At 48.4% G+C, this 17,107-nt stretch overlaps 1 protein-coding gene across 4 annotated transcripts; it reads right to left on the reverse strand.

The window, feature by feature from the left end:
- Positions 1–3,668: 3,668 nt before the first annotated feature.
- LOC100193648 (Lysophospholipid acyltransferase LPEAT1) lies at positions 3,669–15,937 on the reverse strand. 4 transcript variants are annotated; one of them, NM_001138744.1, is made up of 8 exons: positions 15,307–15,841; positions 14,636–14,755; positions 14,497–14,534; positions 14,270–14,334; positions 7,071–7,139; positions 6,572–6,705; positions 4,512–4,652; positions 3,669–3,984 (listed from the first exon to the last, which is right to left on the reverse strand). In NM_001138744.1, the coding sequence occupies exons 1-8, from the start codon at positions 15,754–15,756 to the stop codon at positions 3,880–3,882; spliced, it is 1,122 nt and encodes a 373-aa protein (NP_001132216.1). In that variant the 5' UTR covers positions 15,757–15,841; the 3' UTR covers positions 3,669–3,879. The 4 variants fall into 4 exon arrangements, 2 of the variants coding, with proteins under 2 accessions (NP_001132216.1, NP_001352256.1); NM_001365327.1 differs by having other exon boundaries at positions 14,636–14,743; positions 15,307–15,779; XR_563430.2 differs by having other exon boundaries at positions 3,671–3,984; positions 4,314–4,652; positions 14,636–14,743; positions 15,307–15,937.
- Between the last annotated feature and the right edge of the window lie 1,170 nt (positions 15,938–17,107).

The following is a 17,107-nucleotide window of genomic DNA, read 5'->3' on the forward strand; positions in this document are numbered from 1 at the left end:
ATTGTGACTTGGCATGTTCTTGTGGTGTGGCCTTTATCTTCGCCGCAGAACAAGCAAAACAGTCTTCTAGGCTGATCTCCGTACCTTCCTCCGAAGCCTCTGCCGCCTCTGCCTCTTAGGGCCGGTGGTCTAAAGGAGTTTTGTTGTGGCCCTAAAAACTGGGAGCTGTGTTGCTGCCTTTGAGGTTGACTTCCTCTATCATCACTCGAGTTCGAATTGTGGATCGACCTGACGTGCCTGGGGTGAATTCTTCCTCCGAAGCCCCTGGTCATCTCAGAAAACCTGTATGCTTCCTCACTTCTTTGGCGGAAATCATTGTCGACTCGGATATACTCATCCATCTTTTGAAGAAGCTTCTCCAAGGTCTGTGGAGGCTTCCTGGCAAAATATTGAGCCGTAGGTCCCAGCCGAAGCCCCTTGATCATGGCCTCAATGATAATTTCATTGGGTACTGTAGGCGCTTGTGCTCTTAGACGCAGGAACCTTCGGATATATGCCTGAAGGTACTCCTCATGATCTTGCGTGCACTGAAACAAAGCCTGAGCAGTGACTGGCTTTGTCTGAAAGCCTTGGAAGCTAGTGATTAACATATCATTGAGCTTCTACCATGATGTGATTGTCCCTGGCCGGAGAGAAGAGTACCAGGTTTACGCTACGCTTTTGACTGCTATGACGAAGGATTTCGCCATGACTGCAGTATTGCCCCTATATGAAGATATAGTTGCTTTATAGCTCATCAGGAACTGCCTGGGGTCTGAATGCCCATCATACATAGGAAGCTGAGGTGGCTTGTATGATGGGAGCCATGGAGTAGCCTGTAACTCTGCTGCCAAAGGAGAAGCATCATCAAAAGCAAAATTGCCATGATGAAAGTCACCATACCATTTATCGTCATTGTATGAATTCTCTTGCCAAAGCTCCCTATGATGGGGCCTTCGGTCTTGGTCTTCCTCAGTGAGATGGCGCATTTCTTCGGCGGCCTCATCAATCTTTCTCTGGAGATCGGCGAGCCGAAGCATTTTCTATTTCTTCTTTTGAACCTGTTGATAAATGGCTTCAAGGTCCCTGATCTCTTGGTCCAGTTGCTCCTCCTGAGGTGTTGGGCTGGTAGCCTTCCTCTTCTAGCTCCTAGCTTCGCGTAGTGTCTCCTGATTAACATCCAGCGGCTGTAGTGCAGCCCCTGGCCCGGTTGTCTTCTTCGGAGGCATGACGAATGTTGGGGCGAAGGCGAAGACGCTACCCTTCGCTCCAAGCTTTCGTCAACCTCGCTGCACCAACGGAAGCAAAACGACCAGCGAGGTCCACCGGCGAGGTCCACCCTTCGTCCTCTACACCGCAAGACGAAGGCCTACGACAGAGTCGCCCCCTCCCTCGCCCTCACCCGACATGGAGGCCCACGTGGGATTCAGCCCATTTAAATAGGCCCCGCGCGGAGGAGTGTGTTACGGGCCTGATTTGTAATGGCTTTTCTGTAATGACAGTCTGTAACCCTCCCTTACGGGAATATTCCGGGGATAGTCCAGGTGTCTGAGGGCACATGCGTCCTTACATCAAGATGTTGGGCGCTCAGCCACCTATAAATACCCCTACAGTGCCCTTGAGAGGCTGGATTAACAGAGCAATTACCGTCTCAAGTTAAACCGTGTTTACATCTATCTCACTCCCCCGTTGGACCAACTTGCATAGGAGCGCAAGTTCCAACAACGAAGGTCGATGCTTGCCGAAGGTGGTCAAATGAGTTCACCGAAGGTGGGCTCCAATGTTGGTCCTTGTTCTCGAATGCTATACACCAAGAACAAAGCAACACAGTTGTTAACGATTAGAGACCTTCGTCCTTCGAAGCATTATCTCCCTTAGGATATAATGATCTTCAGACGAAGGTTATGAAAGGCATACCTTCATCATTTTGACGAACAAAGGTATCAATAGAAACATATGAAGCATACAAGGAATATAAACAACCATATCAAATCGTTAGATTATTTATATTCGTATTTTATAAACATGAGTAAACATTAATAATGTTTATATGACATTTGTACCTTTGGTTTGACAGAAGACAGAAGTACAAGAGTGACGCAAGAGTGGTTATAAGTCCGCGTGAACAGTACGGTCTATTTGTAGGCACAGAACGCAGCCTGGATGAGATTACATTCATGTCATTGACATTTACTGTTGACCCTAAGTCAAGCTGTCGAGGACTAAGCAGTCTTTTCCCCTTTAAGTTGGTTTCTCCTTTCATCATCGTCAACGCACTGAGCCGAAGCTCCTTCAGCTACAGCTTCGAAGCTGGCTTGTCCCTTGTTCAGATCACACCTTCGTACCATGCATAGCTTCATCTTGAAATCGAAGCTTCCTCAAACAATTATTATACTGAAAAACATGCTAGTTATGTTTTTTTGAGGATTTTCGGAGGAGGAAGGCCCTCAACAGATGATTTTGGACCGTCAGATGCCTCTAACCAAACACGCTACTAGTGTTTCAGGAATCCGAGTTGAAGAAAGTAGTATCCTCTGATCAACTGTTGAGTTCAGATTTGCCTGACCATGCATAGTGATGAGTTGCAGGTCCCTTATGTTGTACTCGACCGACGCCTCCGCAATGTACAATACAAGATGGTGGCCTAGCTACTCATTCACTTGTCCAACTCTTCACCAACAATTGCTACCTGGGAAGATCATGTCACCAAGCAGCAGTTCTCTTGTGCGCCAGCTTGGGGTCCTTTTTCACCTACAGCAGAGACTTCAAAAACAAGCCCACATAAAGAAGTGCATAAAGACAGGCCACCGCAAACAAGTGTTCCTGAATTAGATTCTTTTTAGCTATTTCAAAAACTCAATAATTTACCGATTTTTTAACTATTAGAGACGCTCCAAGTAAAATAAATAAGTGCGTAAAGACAGACCACCACATACAAGTGCATAAAGACATACCACCGAGTTGCAGCCCGATTAAAGCCGCAGCAAGCCCGAACAAGTTCGTATGCGGCTTTAATCTGGCTACGGTTTATACTATATTTTATCTCTATGAATTGCAGTTGCAGTAGTCCAAACAACTGTAATAGCTGTTGAATTTCACAGTTCACCAAATAAAAATGTAGGCAAAGCAACTAGAGAAGATTTAGTTCTGGTCATCTGGTGAAAAAACAGCCCTTTATGCGACCAGATGGAAGAAACTATCAACCATTTGCTGGTTCAGTGCAGTTTTGCAAAACAGTTTTGGTTCAACCTTCTGCGGTCAGGTGGTTTCCAGGAGCTCTGCCATTCCCATGATGACGTCTGTTTTGAAACCTGGTGGAGGAATAGTGCTGCCAGGGTGGACCAGCCTTTATCAAGGGATTCAATTCTCTTGTCATTTTGGGTGCATGGTCTTTGTGGAAGCATAGAAATAGGTGTGTTTTTTATAATTGTAACCCTAGCGCTGTGGTGGTGTTGGCAGCTGCAAGGGAGGAGTTGATGGGTTGGCGTATGGCTGGAGCCAAAGCGCTCTTTTTCTTCCATTTAGAAGAGGTGTCTTAGGTGTCTTAGCTGTTTGGGGGTGTTTTTTGGTTTTGGTTTGCCAAATGTAACACCTTTGTACCGGGGTTTTTTCTCCCCTTTTTATTCTTCTTCTTAATACAAAAATACGCAGCTCTCCTGCGTATTCAAGAAAAAAAAAACAGTAGCACTCGAAATCGAAATCTGAAGGACCGCGTACGAGAGCACGAACCTCATCTAACTATAATGGACATCGTTTTTGTACAATGTAGTATGAGAAGGGTACTCAACAACCTCCTCAAACAAAGAAAGTGCCACATTACAGATATAAAAAAACACGCACACAGTTACATTTTTAAGTGCTCCTCGTCTGTCTATTACAGAAAAAGCGACGCAACGTCTTTCAATCATCTTTCTCATGTCTAGCGCCAGGTAGACTACTTCCAGTCAGTGCTGCATGGTACACGCGCTTCTCTGCCAGCCCAATATTAGAAAGAACTAAATTGCCCTGCAGAAAGAGAAGGTTATTTATATGGTGGGATTAAGACCATATTAATTTATATTTAAAAAGTTGATCGGTGATTGTAGAGCTTATTACTGGAGGAAAGACCCCACGCTTGAACGAAGTCCAAGCAGAAAAACACTAAGTAAAGGCCCAAGAACCTTTTATGATTTTTATTTTTTTGAAAAAGGAACTGTTTTGTCCTTTGCCTTTTTATTACGAGTACAGCCGATAGCAGCTGCAGCTGTGCCCCAACACAGGGAACAGTGCTGGGGCAGTGTTTGTTTGCCACAACCGCTGCGGCGTACTATAACACAAGCCTTCCGAAAGCTTACCCTTCGTCCCCATACTTGGCAATATTTTTTCCGACAGCAGAGCCATCCATAGGGATTAGAATCGAGCCTTCTCGAGCTCTTGGGGCCTTTACAGGTGGGAGGCCAATCATACTCTCCAACCCTCGGTGGATACATATATTACGAAGAGGTTGTTTGATCTTTGCATGGTTGTTTGACTCAGTTTTGGGTTTAGCCTACCTCCATTGCTATTAGTTTTCTGACATTATTTGCGTAGAGCTTCGGATCTTCCTTTTCTAGTTGAGAAGGATAGTATACAGGCAACCGGACCACCTCCATGTGATTTATAAATTGACAGAGCAGCAATAACACATGACGTGCCTGCAAATTTTACAGAGAAAAAAAAAGTGTCAGGACTCAATGAATCAAGAAAAGGGAGCATGCTATTGTCAATCTCTTCTTTACTATTTAAGAGCTTGTTTGGTAGTAAGGGGGAATGGAAGGATTAGACGGGCTAGAATCCTCTTGTTATTTAAATTTGAATAGCAAGAGGATTCTAGCCCCTCTAATCCCGTTCATTCCACTTGCTACCAAACATGTCCTAAAACACCAGTTTTTTCGATTCCACGGTTTCTACCGTCGTTGTACCCCTCACATTTAAATAGTAAAAATGCTAAAACTATGCACAAATAGGGATTCCCTAAACCCACATTCACAACCACCTAGCCAATACAATACATATGCCATATTTAAGCATAAATGAAAATCGTAACAACGCACGGGCACTTTGCTTGTGCAGAAATGAATGTAACAGTCAACACAAAAGCAGAGTTTTACATGCTTAAGTTCCACATACTTCTGAAGAAATTATATAAAAACCATGAATAAATGTTTGGATATTCCATATGGAGAAGTGCTCTAGCATGGCAGTCTCACTATCTATCCTAAATAATAATATATTTCTTTGACACTCCTTAATGGCTTAATGTGATAGCATGTGTGCAGTTTACTGAACTATACAGAAGTTATGGCAGTTAGGCACAACAAGGTCAAATATTAGACAGTACTACTTCTGGATGCTTTGGTTCAAGTGGGGTAGAACGGTGCAGGAGGCTTTGGTTGATGGTCGTTGGGTCAGAGATATCAGGGGTGTGCTGGATGCTCAAGTTCTCATGGAGTACCTTCAACTCTGGGATGTCCTGGAAACGGTTAGTCTTGCGCCGGGGGTTAGTGACCAGCACCTCTGGACCCCCTCAACCTCAGGACAGTACTCTTCGAGATCGGCTTACCAGAGGTTCTTTATAGGCTCCATTGCTTTTGAACCTGCCCATAGGATTTGGAAGTCCTGGGCCCCTCCGAAGTGCAAGTTTTTCCTTTGGTTAGCGAGTCTAAATAGATGTTGGACAGCTGACCGTTTGGCGAGAAGAGGGCTGGAACATCCTGATTCCTGACTGTTGTGTGCTCTGTAATCAAGAAGAGGAAACAATTCAACACCTGTTGGCTGGCTGCGTCTTCTCAAGGCAAGTCTGGTTCCAGGTCCTTTCCGCCTGCAATCTTCAACACATGTGCCCCTCCCCTGGGGAGGACAACTTCCAAGTCTGGTGGCAACGGGCGGAGCAAAACGTACCAAAGCAGCGGGGAAAGGGTTTCAACTCGGTGGTCTGCTTGGTTGCTTGGTGGTTGTGGAAGCATCGGAATTACTGTGTGTTCGATGAAGGGGCTGCAGATATCTCTAAAGTGGTGCGGGAGATTAGCGAAGATGCCACTAACTGGCGCCTTGCTGGAGCCCCTAGGGCTGAGGGCTGAGTTGTTTCCCGGTCTTATGGATAAGTTTGTCTATGTAAGGCGTTGGCTGCCGTAAAATGCCACCCCACTTTTGTACCGCCCCATTTTGGGGTTCACCTTCTTATTTTAATGAATTGCAGCTCTCCTGCGTTTTCGAGAAAAAAAAAGACAATACTACATTCCAAATTATAAATCTTTTGATTTAAATCTAGAAACGGTGTATATCCAAGTACATAGCAAAAACTATGTATCTAGAAAAGCCACAACAACTTATAATTTGTAATGGATGGAGTATTAGTTAAATAAACATGGCACTATTATTGAACAACAATAATAATGGAAAATTGGTAAAATCCTGATTAAAGCTTGAATAAGAGCAAGTAAATAAAAACGAACTTTTCAACCCTGGAACTCCTCACACAAGGTTTCACTAAATTGCTCAAGCATTCTTGTGTCTACTTTTAGGTTCTAAACTGACATTGTTAAGAAAGTGTAGATTTGCATTCAGTACTTACTCCATCCATTGAATCCCATGCTGGACTAAATCTCCTGTAAGGGTATTTCAAAATGACTGGCTGCACTGGTGCACCTGCAAGAAAGGCTCCAGTCTTAAATGGAAGAAGGTAATCCCCATTTGTAGTAGTTCCCTCTGCAAGAAATGGAAAGCGAAAATCAATTTCTTCAAGGGACAAAATGAAGGAAAAAAGATTGCATAGAAATAAGAATGCTAACTTTCTGACATGTGTGTTGGAATTGAAAATGATAAAGCCAAATATATTTTGATGGTGCGATACAAATAAAGTAGAAATTGACTGGAGCACAAAATCGAGGGTGAACATGAAAGGTAACAATGTTTGTAAAGAGGCAATGGAACATGTACTCTGAATTCCTGCTAATCTTGTAGCTCAAAATGCTCTATTCAGCTATTATCTCCGCAAAGCGTGTTTTGATCACTACACTTTGAATACAACATAGGTACAAGACAAGCTGGAAAATAAATGGTCACACACTAACCGGGAAACAACAACATCATTGGGGTATTCTTATCTTGACAAACCTCTTGGATCCTTTCAGCTACAGCACCTACATACAATACAGAAATTTTGGTAAAAACAATGAGCAAAAACTATAAAACGTTACAAAAAAAACTCGACCTGCAGGGTAAGACCACCCCACAATATTATATTAAGAAAAAGACCTTCTCACGCAAGTCGAGGAAACCCCCGAACCCCGGGCCCACTCATACACAATGGTACTATAGCTCATGTGAGAACGACTGTGACCGAGGTCGAGCCTTAGACCTGTGCTTTGGCGTGGCGCGAACAAGGGGATTTTTTAACCATAAACTGAAATTCGCTCCCATGAGGAGTCGAATCCAGAACCTGAGGAGTGCTACTCAGACCACCTAATCAACTCAGCTAGAGGCCCTTTCGTAATACAGAACGTTACAAGTCATGCATATAATGCAAAATTTGAAGTGCTAGTAAAAGAAGCCACTCAATGCTAACCGTATGCTTGAGGATACTAACAATATTTGTTACGACCCCTGTAATGGGGAGGTAACGGGGTTGGATTGGGCGCCGGCCCTTGGTTGCGCAGGAAGGGGCGGTCGCCGACTAGGAGTCGGCGATCTATGGTGTCAGCAGGGGGAAGACTAGAGCAGCAGGAGAGGTATGGGACTAAACTTCTTTCTTACTTTATTCCTCTAATCTGATTACATTAAATAGTGCCCTTGGAGACTTGCGGCTAAGACTTATCCCTAGACTCTCTCAACTAACTCAATCTATCTCTTATCCCTAAACTTTCTCAACTAACTCAATCTATCTTCTCTTATTTTCTCTCATCTACTAACTGTGGCCGGGTGCTTATACACTGCGCCCCCACATAACATCTCTCCCCCCATTGAGAAGCAGCTCGTCCTCGAGCTGGAATTGTGGCCACCGAGCTTGGGAGGGATTCCCACTGGACGAGAATTTGACAGACGCCTCGAGCCATTCTAACCTTTAGGACTTTAGCTGGTTGCGGGTGAACAGCACCATGATGAGTCGGTGGTAGTGGCAGCGGAGATGTTGGCCGAGGTCCGACGTACTTCTTTAGAAGGCTGACGTGGAACAATCATGTAGACGCGCACCCTCTGGTAGTTCGAGGCGATAGGCTACCTCGTTCACTGTGGCCGCCACCCTATATGGCCCAGTAGCGAGGTCGGAGTTTGCAGTGTGTTGTTGTCGGCAGTGATGCTGGGGATGGTGTCGTAGTCGGAGCCATGCCCAGTCACATGGCGCAAAGGATAACGCCTTGTGGCCGCAGCCATCAGTGCGTTTGGCGACTGCCTGAGCTTGCTCGAGCTAGCGCGCACATTTGCCAAGAATTCTTCATGTTCCTTTACAGCTTGGACCACGGCTGGGACCCGACATTCGTCGAGATTGTATTCTGTATTGCTGGCGGGTCCCGACCATAGACGATGCGGAATGGAGTGTCTTTCAGGGCGGAGTGGAAGTACATGTTGTAGACAAACTCCGCCCAGGGTAGCCACTAGAGCCACTGGCGAGGGCGATCTCCTGTCAAACACCGAAGATACATATCGATCGCTTTGTTGACAGCCTCCGTTTGTCCGTCTAACTGGGGGTGGAATGTCGAGCTCATACTCAGCTTGATGCCCAGCAGCTTGAAGAGTGTCGTCCAGAAGGTGGATGTGAAGACCGGATCTCGATCGGAGACGATCGAAGATGGTAGCACGTGTAATCGTACAATGTCGGAGAAGAAGGCCGTTGCGACGGTTTCTGCCAAGTAGGGGTGGCATAGCGCGATGAAGTACGCGGACTTGGAGAATCGATCCAATGCCAAGAGTATGACCAATTTGCTGCCTACTTTTGGTAGTCCCTCCATAAATTCCATGGAGATGTTGGACCATACTGAAGTTGGTACTGGCAGGGGAAGGAGAAATTCCAGCTGGATGGAGGTGTTCAGTCTTGTTCCGCTGACAGCCTAGCACATGATGCAATGGCACACCATGTCCTGGATGATAGTGCGTTCGTGCGACGTGTAGTAGTCGCAACGAAACCTGTGGAGGGTCTTCTCGGCCCCTTCATGGTCGATGTTGTGTGTGGCCATCAACACGGTCTGGAGTATGCCGGAGTTTGATGGCAGGTAGGTGCAGCTGTTGAAGAAGATGATGTCGTCGATGAGTATCCACGGCGTGGTACGAGTGCCCGCTTAGATCTTGTCACAAAGAGATATCAGGGCTGAATGGGTTGTTGTGGCCTGGCATAGTTCATCGAACAGCTGGAATGTCGGCCCAGATATCGTGTATAGGCTGCTGTCATCCATGTCGCGGCGGGACAAGGCGTCTGCCACCCTGTTCGTCCGCCCCGGTCGGTACTCAACCCTGAAATCAAAGCCCAAAAGTTTGCTTACCCAATGGTGTTGAGGGATGGTCGCCAACCTCTAGCCCAGGAGGTACTTTAGACTGTAGTGATCCATTCGTATGGAGAATGGTCGTCCACATAGGTATGGCCCCCAATGTCGTACTGCTTGGACAAGGTCGATGAGCTCCCGCTCATATGCGGTGAGTCCCTGGTGCCGAGGCGCTAGGGCACAGCTGAAGTACGCCACTGGCCCTGGTCCTTGGTGTAGGACGGCCCCGCAACCTGCACCCAAGGCGTCGCATTCCACCGTGAATGCTTGCCCAAAGTTTGGGAGCGTGAGGACAGGTGCGGTTGTGAGGGTCGTCTTGAGTTGGTTGAATGCCTTGTTGCCTAATCCATCAAGGCGAAGTTGTTTTTCTTTAGGAGCGCGGTCAGGGGTGCCACGATTTTGCCGTAGTCGTGGACAAATTTTCGGTAGTACCCAACGAGGCCCAAGAAGTCGTGGAGAGCGCGTACCGACCGAGGAGTCAGCCAGTCCAGCACTGCGCGTACCGACCACCTACCACGCCTCGCCCACCCCAAGGCGTGCCCTCGTCTCCACAGGCTCTGCTGGCCGGACCCCCTGGTCAGTGGACCGGACAATGGGGTGTTCCCCCAGCCTCCTATGGGCCACCTCCCGGCTACGTCGGCCCACCCGCTCCCACTTCGGTCTGGGATCAGCAGACCCTGGCTGCCAACTTCCAGACTGTTGCTCTTCAACAACCTGTTAGCATGAGTGGCACTTCGACACTGGTGTCACCAGCCACATGACCTCTGACGCCGGTATCATCTCTCAAACCCATCCTTCTCGTCATATTCCTTCACATATTGTTGTCGGTAATGGTCATCTCATTCATGTCACTTCCACTGGCACCACTCACCTTCCACATAATCTATCCCTTAATAATGTCCTTGTCTCACCGTCCCTCATTAAGGATTTGATTTCTTTTCATCAATTCACCACCGATAACAATTGTTCTATTGAATTTGACCTGCTTGGTTGCTCTGTGAAGGATCTTCCTACTTGGCGCGAGATCCTCAGATGTGATAGCTCTGGGCCCCTATACCCCCTTCGGCTCCCGGCTACCACCCTTCATGCATCAACAACACCTACTACGTCCCTGTGGCACCAGCGTCTTGGGCACCCTGGTCATGTTGTCTTATCACATCTAGCCCAGTCGTCAGTCATTTCCTGTAATAAGAGTGCCACCGCTCCTTTATGCCTTGCTTGTCAATTAGGACATCATGTTCGTCTTCCTCTTCATACATCCACCTCCAGGGCTACTAAGATTTTTCAGTTAATACACTGTGATTTGTGGACCTCCCCTTTGACTAGTGTCTCTGGTCATAAATACTATCTTGCCATTTTAGATGATTACTCCCATTTTCTGTGGACATTCCCTTTGCGCCTCAAATCCGACACCTTGTCCACCCTCACTACTTTCTTTGCCTATGTCCGCACCCAGTTCGGAATCACCATTCAGGGTATTCAGTGCGACAACGGCCGTGAGTTCGACAACCTACGTGCCCGCACATTTTTCTCCTCGCACGGCATTCACCTTCGTATGTCATGCCCCTACACCTCCGCCTAGAATGGCAAAGCCGAACGCATTATACGATCCATAAACAATGTCGTTCATTCCCTTCTTTTCCACGCTAGTGTTCCCCCCGCCTTTTGGGTCGCAGCTCTAGGCACTGCCACCTTGCGCTGGTGCTGAACAGGGTTGGAGGACATGTAGACAGAACTGATGTTGTCACAGTATGCTGACGTCTTCACTAAAGGTCTGTCGTCTTCGGTGTTCACTGATTTTCGATCCAGCCTCAACGTTCGCTCAACGGACGTATCGACTGCGGGGGATGTTAGACAGCAATACTCATTGCCTTGTATATAGGTGTGATGTCTGGCTTCCTTAAGCAGCCGGCCAGCCTTGTATAGCAGGTTAGGATAGAGAGAGATTTGGGGAAGAGTCCAGGATGGTAAGGATCAATTAGGGTCCTATTGTTTCCTTGTTTAGGAGGTTTCCTTTTACCTCTGGCTCTTCCCCTATATATGTAACAGCACTCTTCTCTACCAATACACACACAATTCCTGCATTCTACTTCACTTACAGCATCCATGGCTACGCCAGCTGCTGAGACGATGTGGCTGAGGTAGGAGGCGGATGGGGCATCGAAGGAGCACTTAGAGCGCTTTAGCACCAGCAAGTTGGCCTTCAGCGTGGTGAAGACAGCACAGAGATGGTGGAGATGCTCAGACTAGGAGGCGGTGTAGATTAGGATGTCGTTGAAGAAGACGAGCATGAAGCGGCGAAGAAAAGGGCGTAGCACCATGTTCATGAGTGCTTGGAACATTGGTGGGGCATTGGACAAGCCGAATGGCATGACCAGGAACTCGTACAGGCCCTCATGAGTCCGGAACGCGGTCTTGTGGATGTCTTTGATCGCCATATGGACCTAGTGGTAGCAAGAACGAAAGTCGAGCTTGGTGAATATCTTTGCCCCAAGGAGTTCGTCGACCATGGGGATGGGGAAGGAGTCTTTGATGGTGCGCACGTTGAGGGTGTGATAGTCGACACAGAAGCGCTAGGACCCATCAGACTTCTTCACCAATAACATAGATGAGAACACTGAAGTGCTGCTGCGGATGAGGCCTTGTTGCCTCATGTCGCGGCATTGGAATTCCAGCTCATCCTTCTGAAGCACCGGATAGCGATAGGGTCGAACGGCGACTGGTGTTGTGTTCGACCGGGAGGGTGGATCCGGTGGTCGCAGTCTCTGGTTGGGGGCAGGTCGCGTGGCTCGCGGAACAACTCGACGAAGGTTGTCAGTAGTGCGTCGAGGACGTCCTCGCCCGTTGTTGCCAGCAGTTGTGGGGGTGGGGCCCTGCCAACCCGTGCCAGTCCACCTATCGCCTGTCATGCCAGAACACCATGGAGAGCTTTGTGGTCCCAAAGGATGGGTCCTAGCGTTGCTAACCACTGTGTGCCGAGGACCATGTCGAACCCGGCTAGGGGTAGGACGATGAGGTCGGCAGTGAAGGAGTTGTCGTGGATGCAGAAGGAGCCCCTACGGAAGACCCCCAGGCATGGCAATCGTTCATCGTTGGCAATTGTCACGCTCATGTGATCGCGGGGCACGAAGGGCATGCCCATTCGCTTAGCCGCATCTTCAGAGATGAAGTTGTGTGTGGAACCCGAATCGATGTGTGCGACCACCGTTATCGCGCCCAGATTCATGGGAACTTGCATCGTCTTGCTGGCCAGCACCCCGGCTATGGCATGGAGGGAGATGACAGAGTTCTCCGAATCTGGGTCGGTGGAGTCATTGTCCTCAGAGTCGCTGTCGTGGAGTTCGAGGTAGATGTGCTTGCAGACACGATTGTGCCCACACGTGTACTTTTCGTCGTAGTTGAAGCAGAGGCCCAGGCGTCGGCGTTCATCCATCTCCTCGGGGGAGAGACGGCAAACTGATCAGGCCGCCGTGGTTGGTGGACGTGGTGGTGTCGATGCTAGTGGCTCCGTTGTGGTAGACGCCAATGGTGGCAGTGGTGTCGAGAAAATTCCCCTGGTCTGCTGAGAGGGGCAGCTGCTACTTGTGGCGACCGCGAGCTCCCGCTATTCATAGGCGCGGGCCAAGTTCATGGCCACCGCCAATGCCATTGGGTTCTGCAACTGCACATCAATGGACAGCGGCTCCTGCAGGCCCATGGTAAACAGCTGGATCTGTTGATCCATGCTCAATGGCCCTGCGCGTGGCAACAACTCGAGGAAGCGTTCCGTATGGTCAGAGATGGTTCTCGTGCGACGGCAATAGGCCAATACTCCCAACAGGCAAGAGCGTAGGGGCAGCCCAAAGCGTAGGTTAAGGAGTTCGGGGAAGCGGCGCCAAGAAGGCGTGCCTTCTTCCTGTTGGAGCTACATTTACCATTGCTGCGCTGATTGCTCCAGGTGGTAGGAGGCCATCCATACCTATTCTTCTAGAATGACCTACTATTGGAAGAAGGACTCGCACTTGTTGGTGAAGACGAGGGGATCCGTCTTGCCGTCATACCAAGGGAAGTCCAGGTGATGGAGCTTGGGTGGGCGATCTTCCGGTCTGATGTTTTTGCCGCCGGCTCCCCTAAGGTTGTCGTTCGTGTGCGGGATGATCTCCTGTTAGCGAAGATCCAATCTGGCGATGGCGGCTTGGTGCTCTTGCTGTTGTCGCTCCAAGCGTTGGATGGACGTCTGCATGGTGTCCATGGCCACCAGCTTTTGGTTAATGGCTTCGAGTGCGCGGGCGACGGGGTCGATGTTGTCTGCGGAGGACATGGTGGATGTGGGTGGCTGGTTAACCTGGTCTTTGGATACCAAGGTGTTACGACCCCTGCAATGGGGAGGTAACGGGGTTGGATTTGGAGCCATCCCTTGGCTACGCAGGAAGGGGCGGTCGCGGCTGGGAGCCGGCGATCTATGGTGTCAGCAGGGGGAAGACTAGAGCAGCAGGAGAGGTATGGGTTAAACTTCTTTCTTACTTTATTCCTCTAATCTAATTACATTAAATAGTTCCCTTGGAGATTTGCAGCTAAGCCTTATCCCTAGACTCTCTCAATTAACTCAATCTATCTCTTACCCTAAACTTTCTCAACGAACTCAATCTATCTTCTTCGATTTTCTCTCATCTGCTAACTATGGAGGGCGCTTATACACTGCGCCCCACATAACAATATTAAGTAACTTTCGTTTGGCACGAGAAAACTAGCATAATACATACCTGAGAAAAATAGCACAAGTATAACTATTACCAGGAAGGAATATAGTCAATATATACCTGAGACACCTTTAGCTTCTGAAGACTTTGATTCTCGTTGAACAAAAATGCATCCAAGACAATTGCTGCATTACACCAGAAAAGAAAAGTAAAGTTGGTTTCAATATAATGTACATATAAAATAGGAAGATACAAATGAAACTAGTTGTTCATCTTCTGGCAGAATACATATATGAATAAGACACTACCGAAAATTAGGAAAATACTAATGAGCAAGAAAAAGGTACCTTATGAGACCAATAAGTGGCAACCTGGACACTGACTCCTATAATAAGGATGTGTTTAAGCATTGATAGGGCACATACAAAACTAGAATATATTGATTTGTAAAGTGTGAACAAGTTATTAGGAACAACAAATAAGTACCTTAGCAACAAAACTTGGAAAGGATGCTGACATGTGATAAAGAATATCCACATAAGAGACATGATTAGATACAATTGCCCCTGGCCTTTGTGATTCTTCAAATTGGTCCTGATTTAAACCCTGATAAAATGTAAACCAAGATGGCAAGGAAACCAGGGTACAAAATTTATAGTTCAGTCGCATGGGCAGAACCACAGTAATCTGTGAAAGTAATATGATGCATTATGTGCAAAATAAATCACTGCCATTACTGAAGTACAATCCAAATCCGTTGAGTGTTGTAAGGGACCAAACGTCTCTATTGCTAGCAATCGCAAATTGAATTGAGCGCTAAGATATTTTTCTGGAAGTTGAAAGGGCAGGGGCACAGGGTATCCCCATTCATTGTCCAAAAGTGAGAATATATGTACCATCCAGATTTTAGATTCGTGACTAATACAAGCCACATAACATCAATCAAACTTATCTTCAATCTATCTGAACAAGCAAAACAAACCATTATATTATACATACGTAGTGAGTAACACTGAACTTAGTGTCGCTATCACTCTACTTCCTACAAACCATCAACCTTGGTGCTCTAGGACCAAATACAGTACTTCTGAAGCAACACAGAACCAAAACGCTGGCATTATTCAGTACAGGCAATCAGGCATGACACCGGAACTAACCTTAGCATTAGGGGACCTCCTGCGGGTCTCGCGGATCCAGTAGAACCCGAAGACGAAGAGCATCGCCCGTGAGAGCGCGCACCCCGATCGCAGCACGGCCTTCCTCCTCCACCCCGCCAACCTCGGCCGCCCCCCATCTGCATCCACGAACAGCGTGCACGCGCGGCACACCAAGTAGTAGAGCAGGAGCACGAGCATCCCCGCGACGAAGCGGAGCGGGAGGAGCACGGCGGCGGCCAGCGCCAGCCGCACCGCCTGCGCCGCGGGCAGCGGGCCGCGGCCCATGGTTCCGTACGCGTCCCGGCGCGCGTAGGGCGCGTACCTGGCGTCCAGCTGCTCCGCTGTCTCCCCCGCGGCCGTGGAGCCGTCGTCGGAGAGGAGCGGGTGCACGGCGGCGCTGGCATCGAGGCGCAAGCGCGGCGCGTCGGCGTCGGCGGTGTCGAGGGCCATTGCACACGCCGCGGGGCCGAGCGCCGGGCTGGATCGGCGCGACGAGACGGGTGGGGCGCGTGTTCTGTGACGAGGACCCTGTTTGGTCGGCGCTGGGCCGTTGCGGCCTTGCGGGGGTGATGTCTGATGAGGGGAGCTAGGAGGCGGGGGCGTGGCGTGCGATCTGGATCGGACGGTGACCGGGCCAGACAGCCGTGTGGGCTAATCTGAGATTACGAACAATATTGATGACACATCCGGACCCACCCGATGTGGTCCCCACGACGGAAGGCAATTGAAATTGCAGAGATGTCCGATAGACGATAGTCCGTGCGCGTCGCAGCCATGGAACGGACAGCGGAACAGCCCCGTTGATCTGCTACTATATAAATGCTCCCTGGTTTCCTATATTGGATGGTACGGTCGTACGGGTCGACGTCGATCGTGCCTACACACCGCCAAGTCGATCAGCGGCGTTCTCCCATGGAGTCCAGAGACGTAAAGGCCGAGCAGCGGCAGCAGCAGCCCGAGTTGCCGAAGAAGCGCAGGAGGCAAAAGCTGCTAGAGTCCGCGCAGGCGAGCGGCGGAAGCTCCATGTCGGTCGCCGAGTCTTCGCATAGTAGAACGTCGGCGCCAGCGCCACCTGCCGGCAGCGACGACGCTGGGGCCGGCGGCAATGGCCACCAGCATCAACAAGGGAAGAGGCCGAGGCTCATTTGGACAAGGAGACTGCACGACTTGTTCGTGGAAGCATACGAGAAGAGCCTTGGGGAAGGTACGGTAGCATGCTGTCTTCTTGTTGCTAATCTAATCTTGATCGAGCAACTAGCTTTTAGATATATTTAACATAACTAACTTTTAAATTAATCTAATCTAATCTTGATCCAAGGGCTGGTGTTTTCTCTGTTCGGCCATACGTGCGTAATGCTTTCTTTTAGATTAAACATAACTAAGGTCTTGATCTGGATCGATCTAGTCAAACTTTAACCAGCATTGGATTTCAACCTCTTTATTAATCAGCCTATGATCAGGCGCCTGTACCTACTTAGAGATGGCAATGGGACACGATCCCCGATTCCTCACGGGGAATTCCTCTATTAGGGGACGGGTATAAGACTAATTTAGTCCCCGCGGGGATCTAAATAAGGGAAATTTAATCCACGTCGGGTTCACGGGGACGGGGAACCATCCTCCATCCCCGTTCCTCGTGTACCCGCCCCATAAAACTTTTTTATTCAAGTTAGTCAATTTATTGGTTAGAATTATAGTAAAAACTCAATGTATGACATGTTATAAAATAGCAAACTAAACTCTAAAGTAGATGTCTCTTGTAATTTTTAATCTTGTTTGTTAAATTTGTATTAATTTGATA

The sequence above is a fragment of the Zea mays genome, chromosome 3 (genome assembly GCF_902167145.1).
Source record: "Zea mays cultivar B73 chromosome 3, Zm-B73-REFERENCE-NAM-5.0, whole genome shotgun sequence".
Lineage (NCBI taxonomy): Eukaryota > Viridiplantae > Streptophyta > Magnoliopsida > Poales > Poaceae > Zea > Zea mays.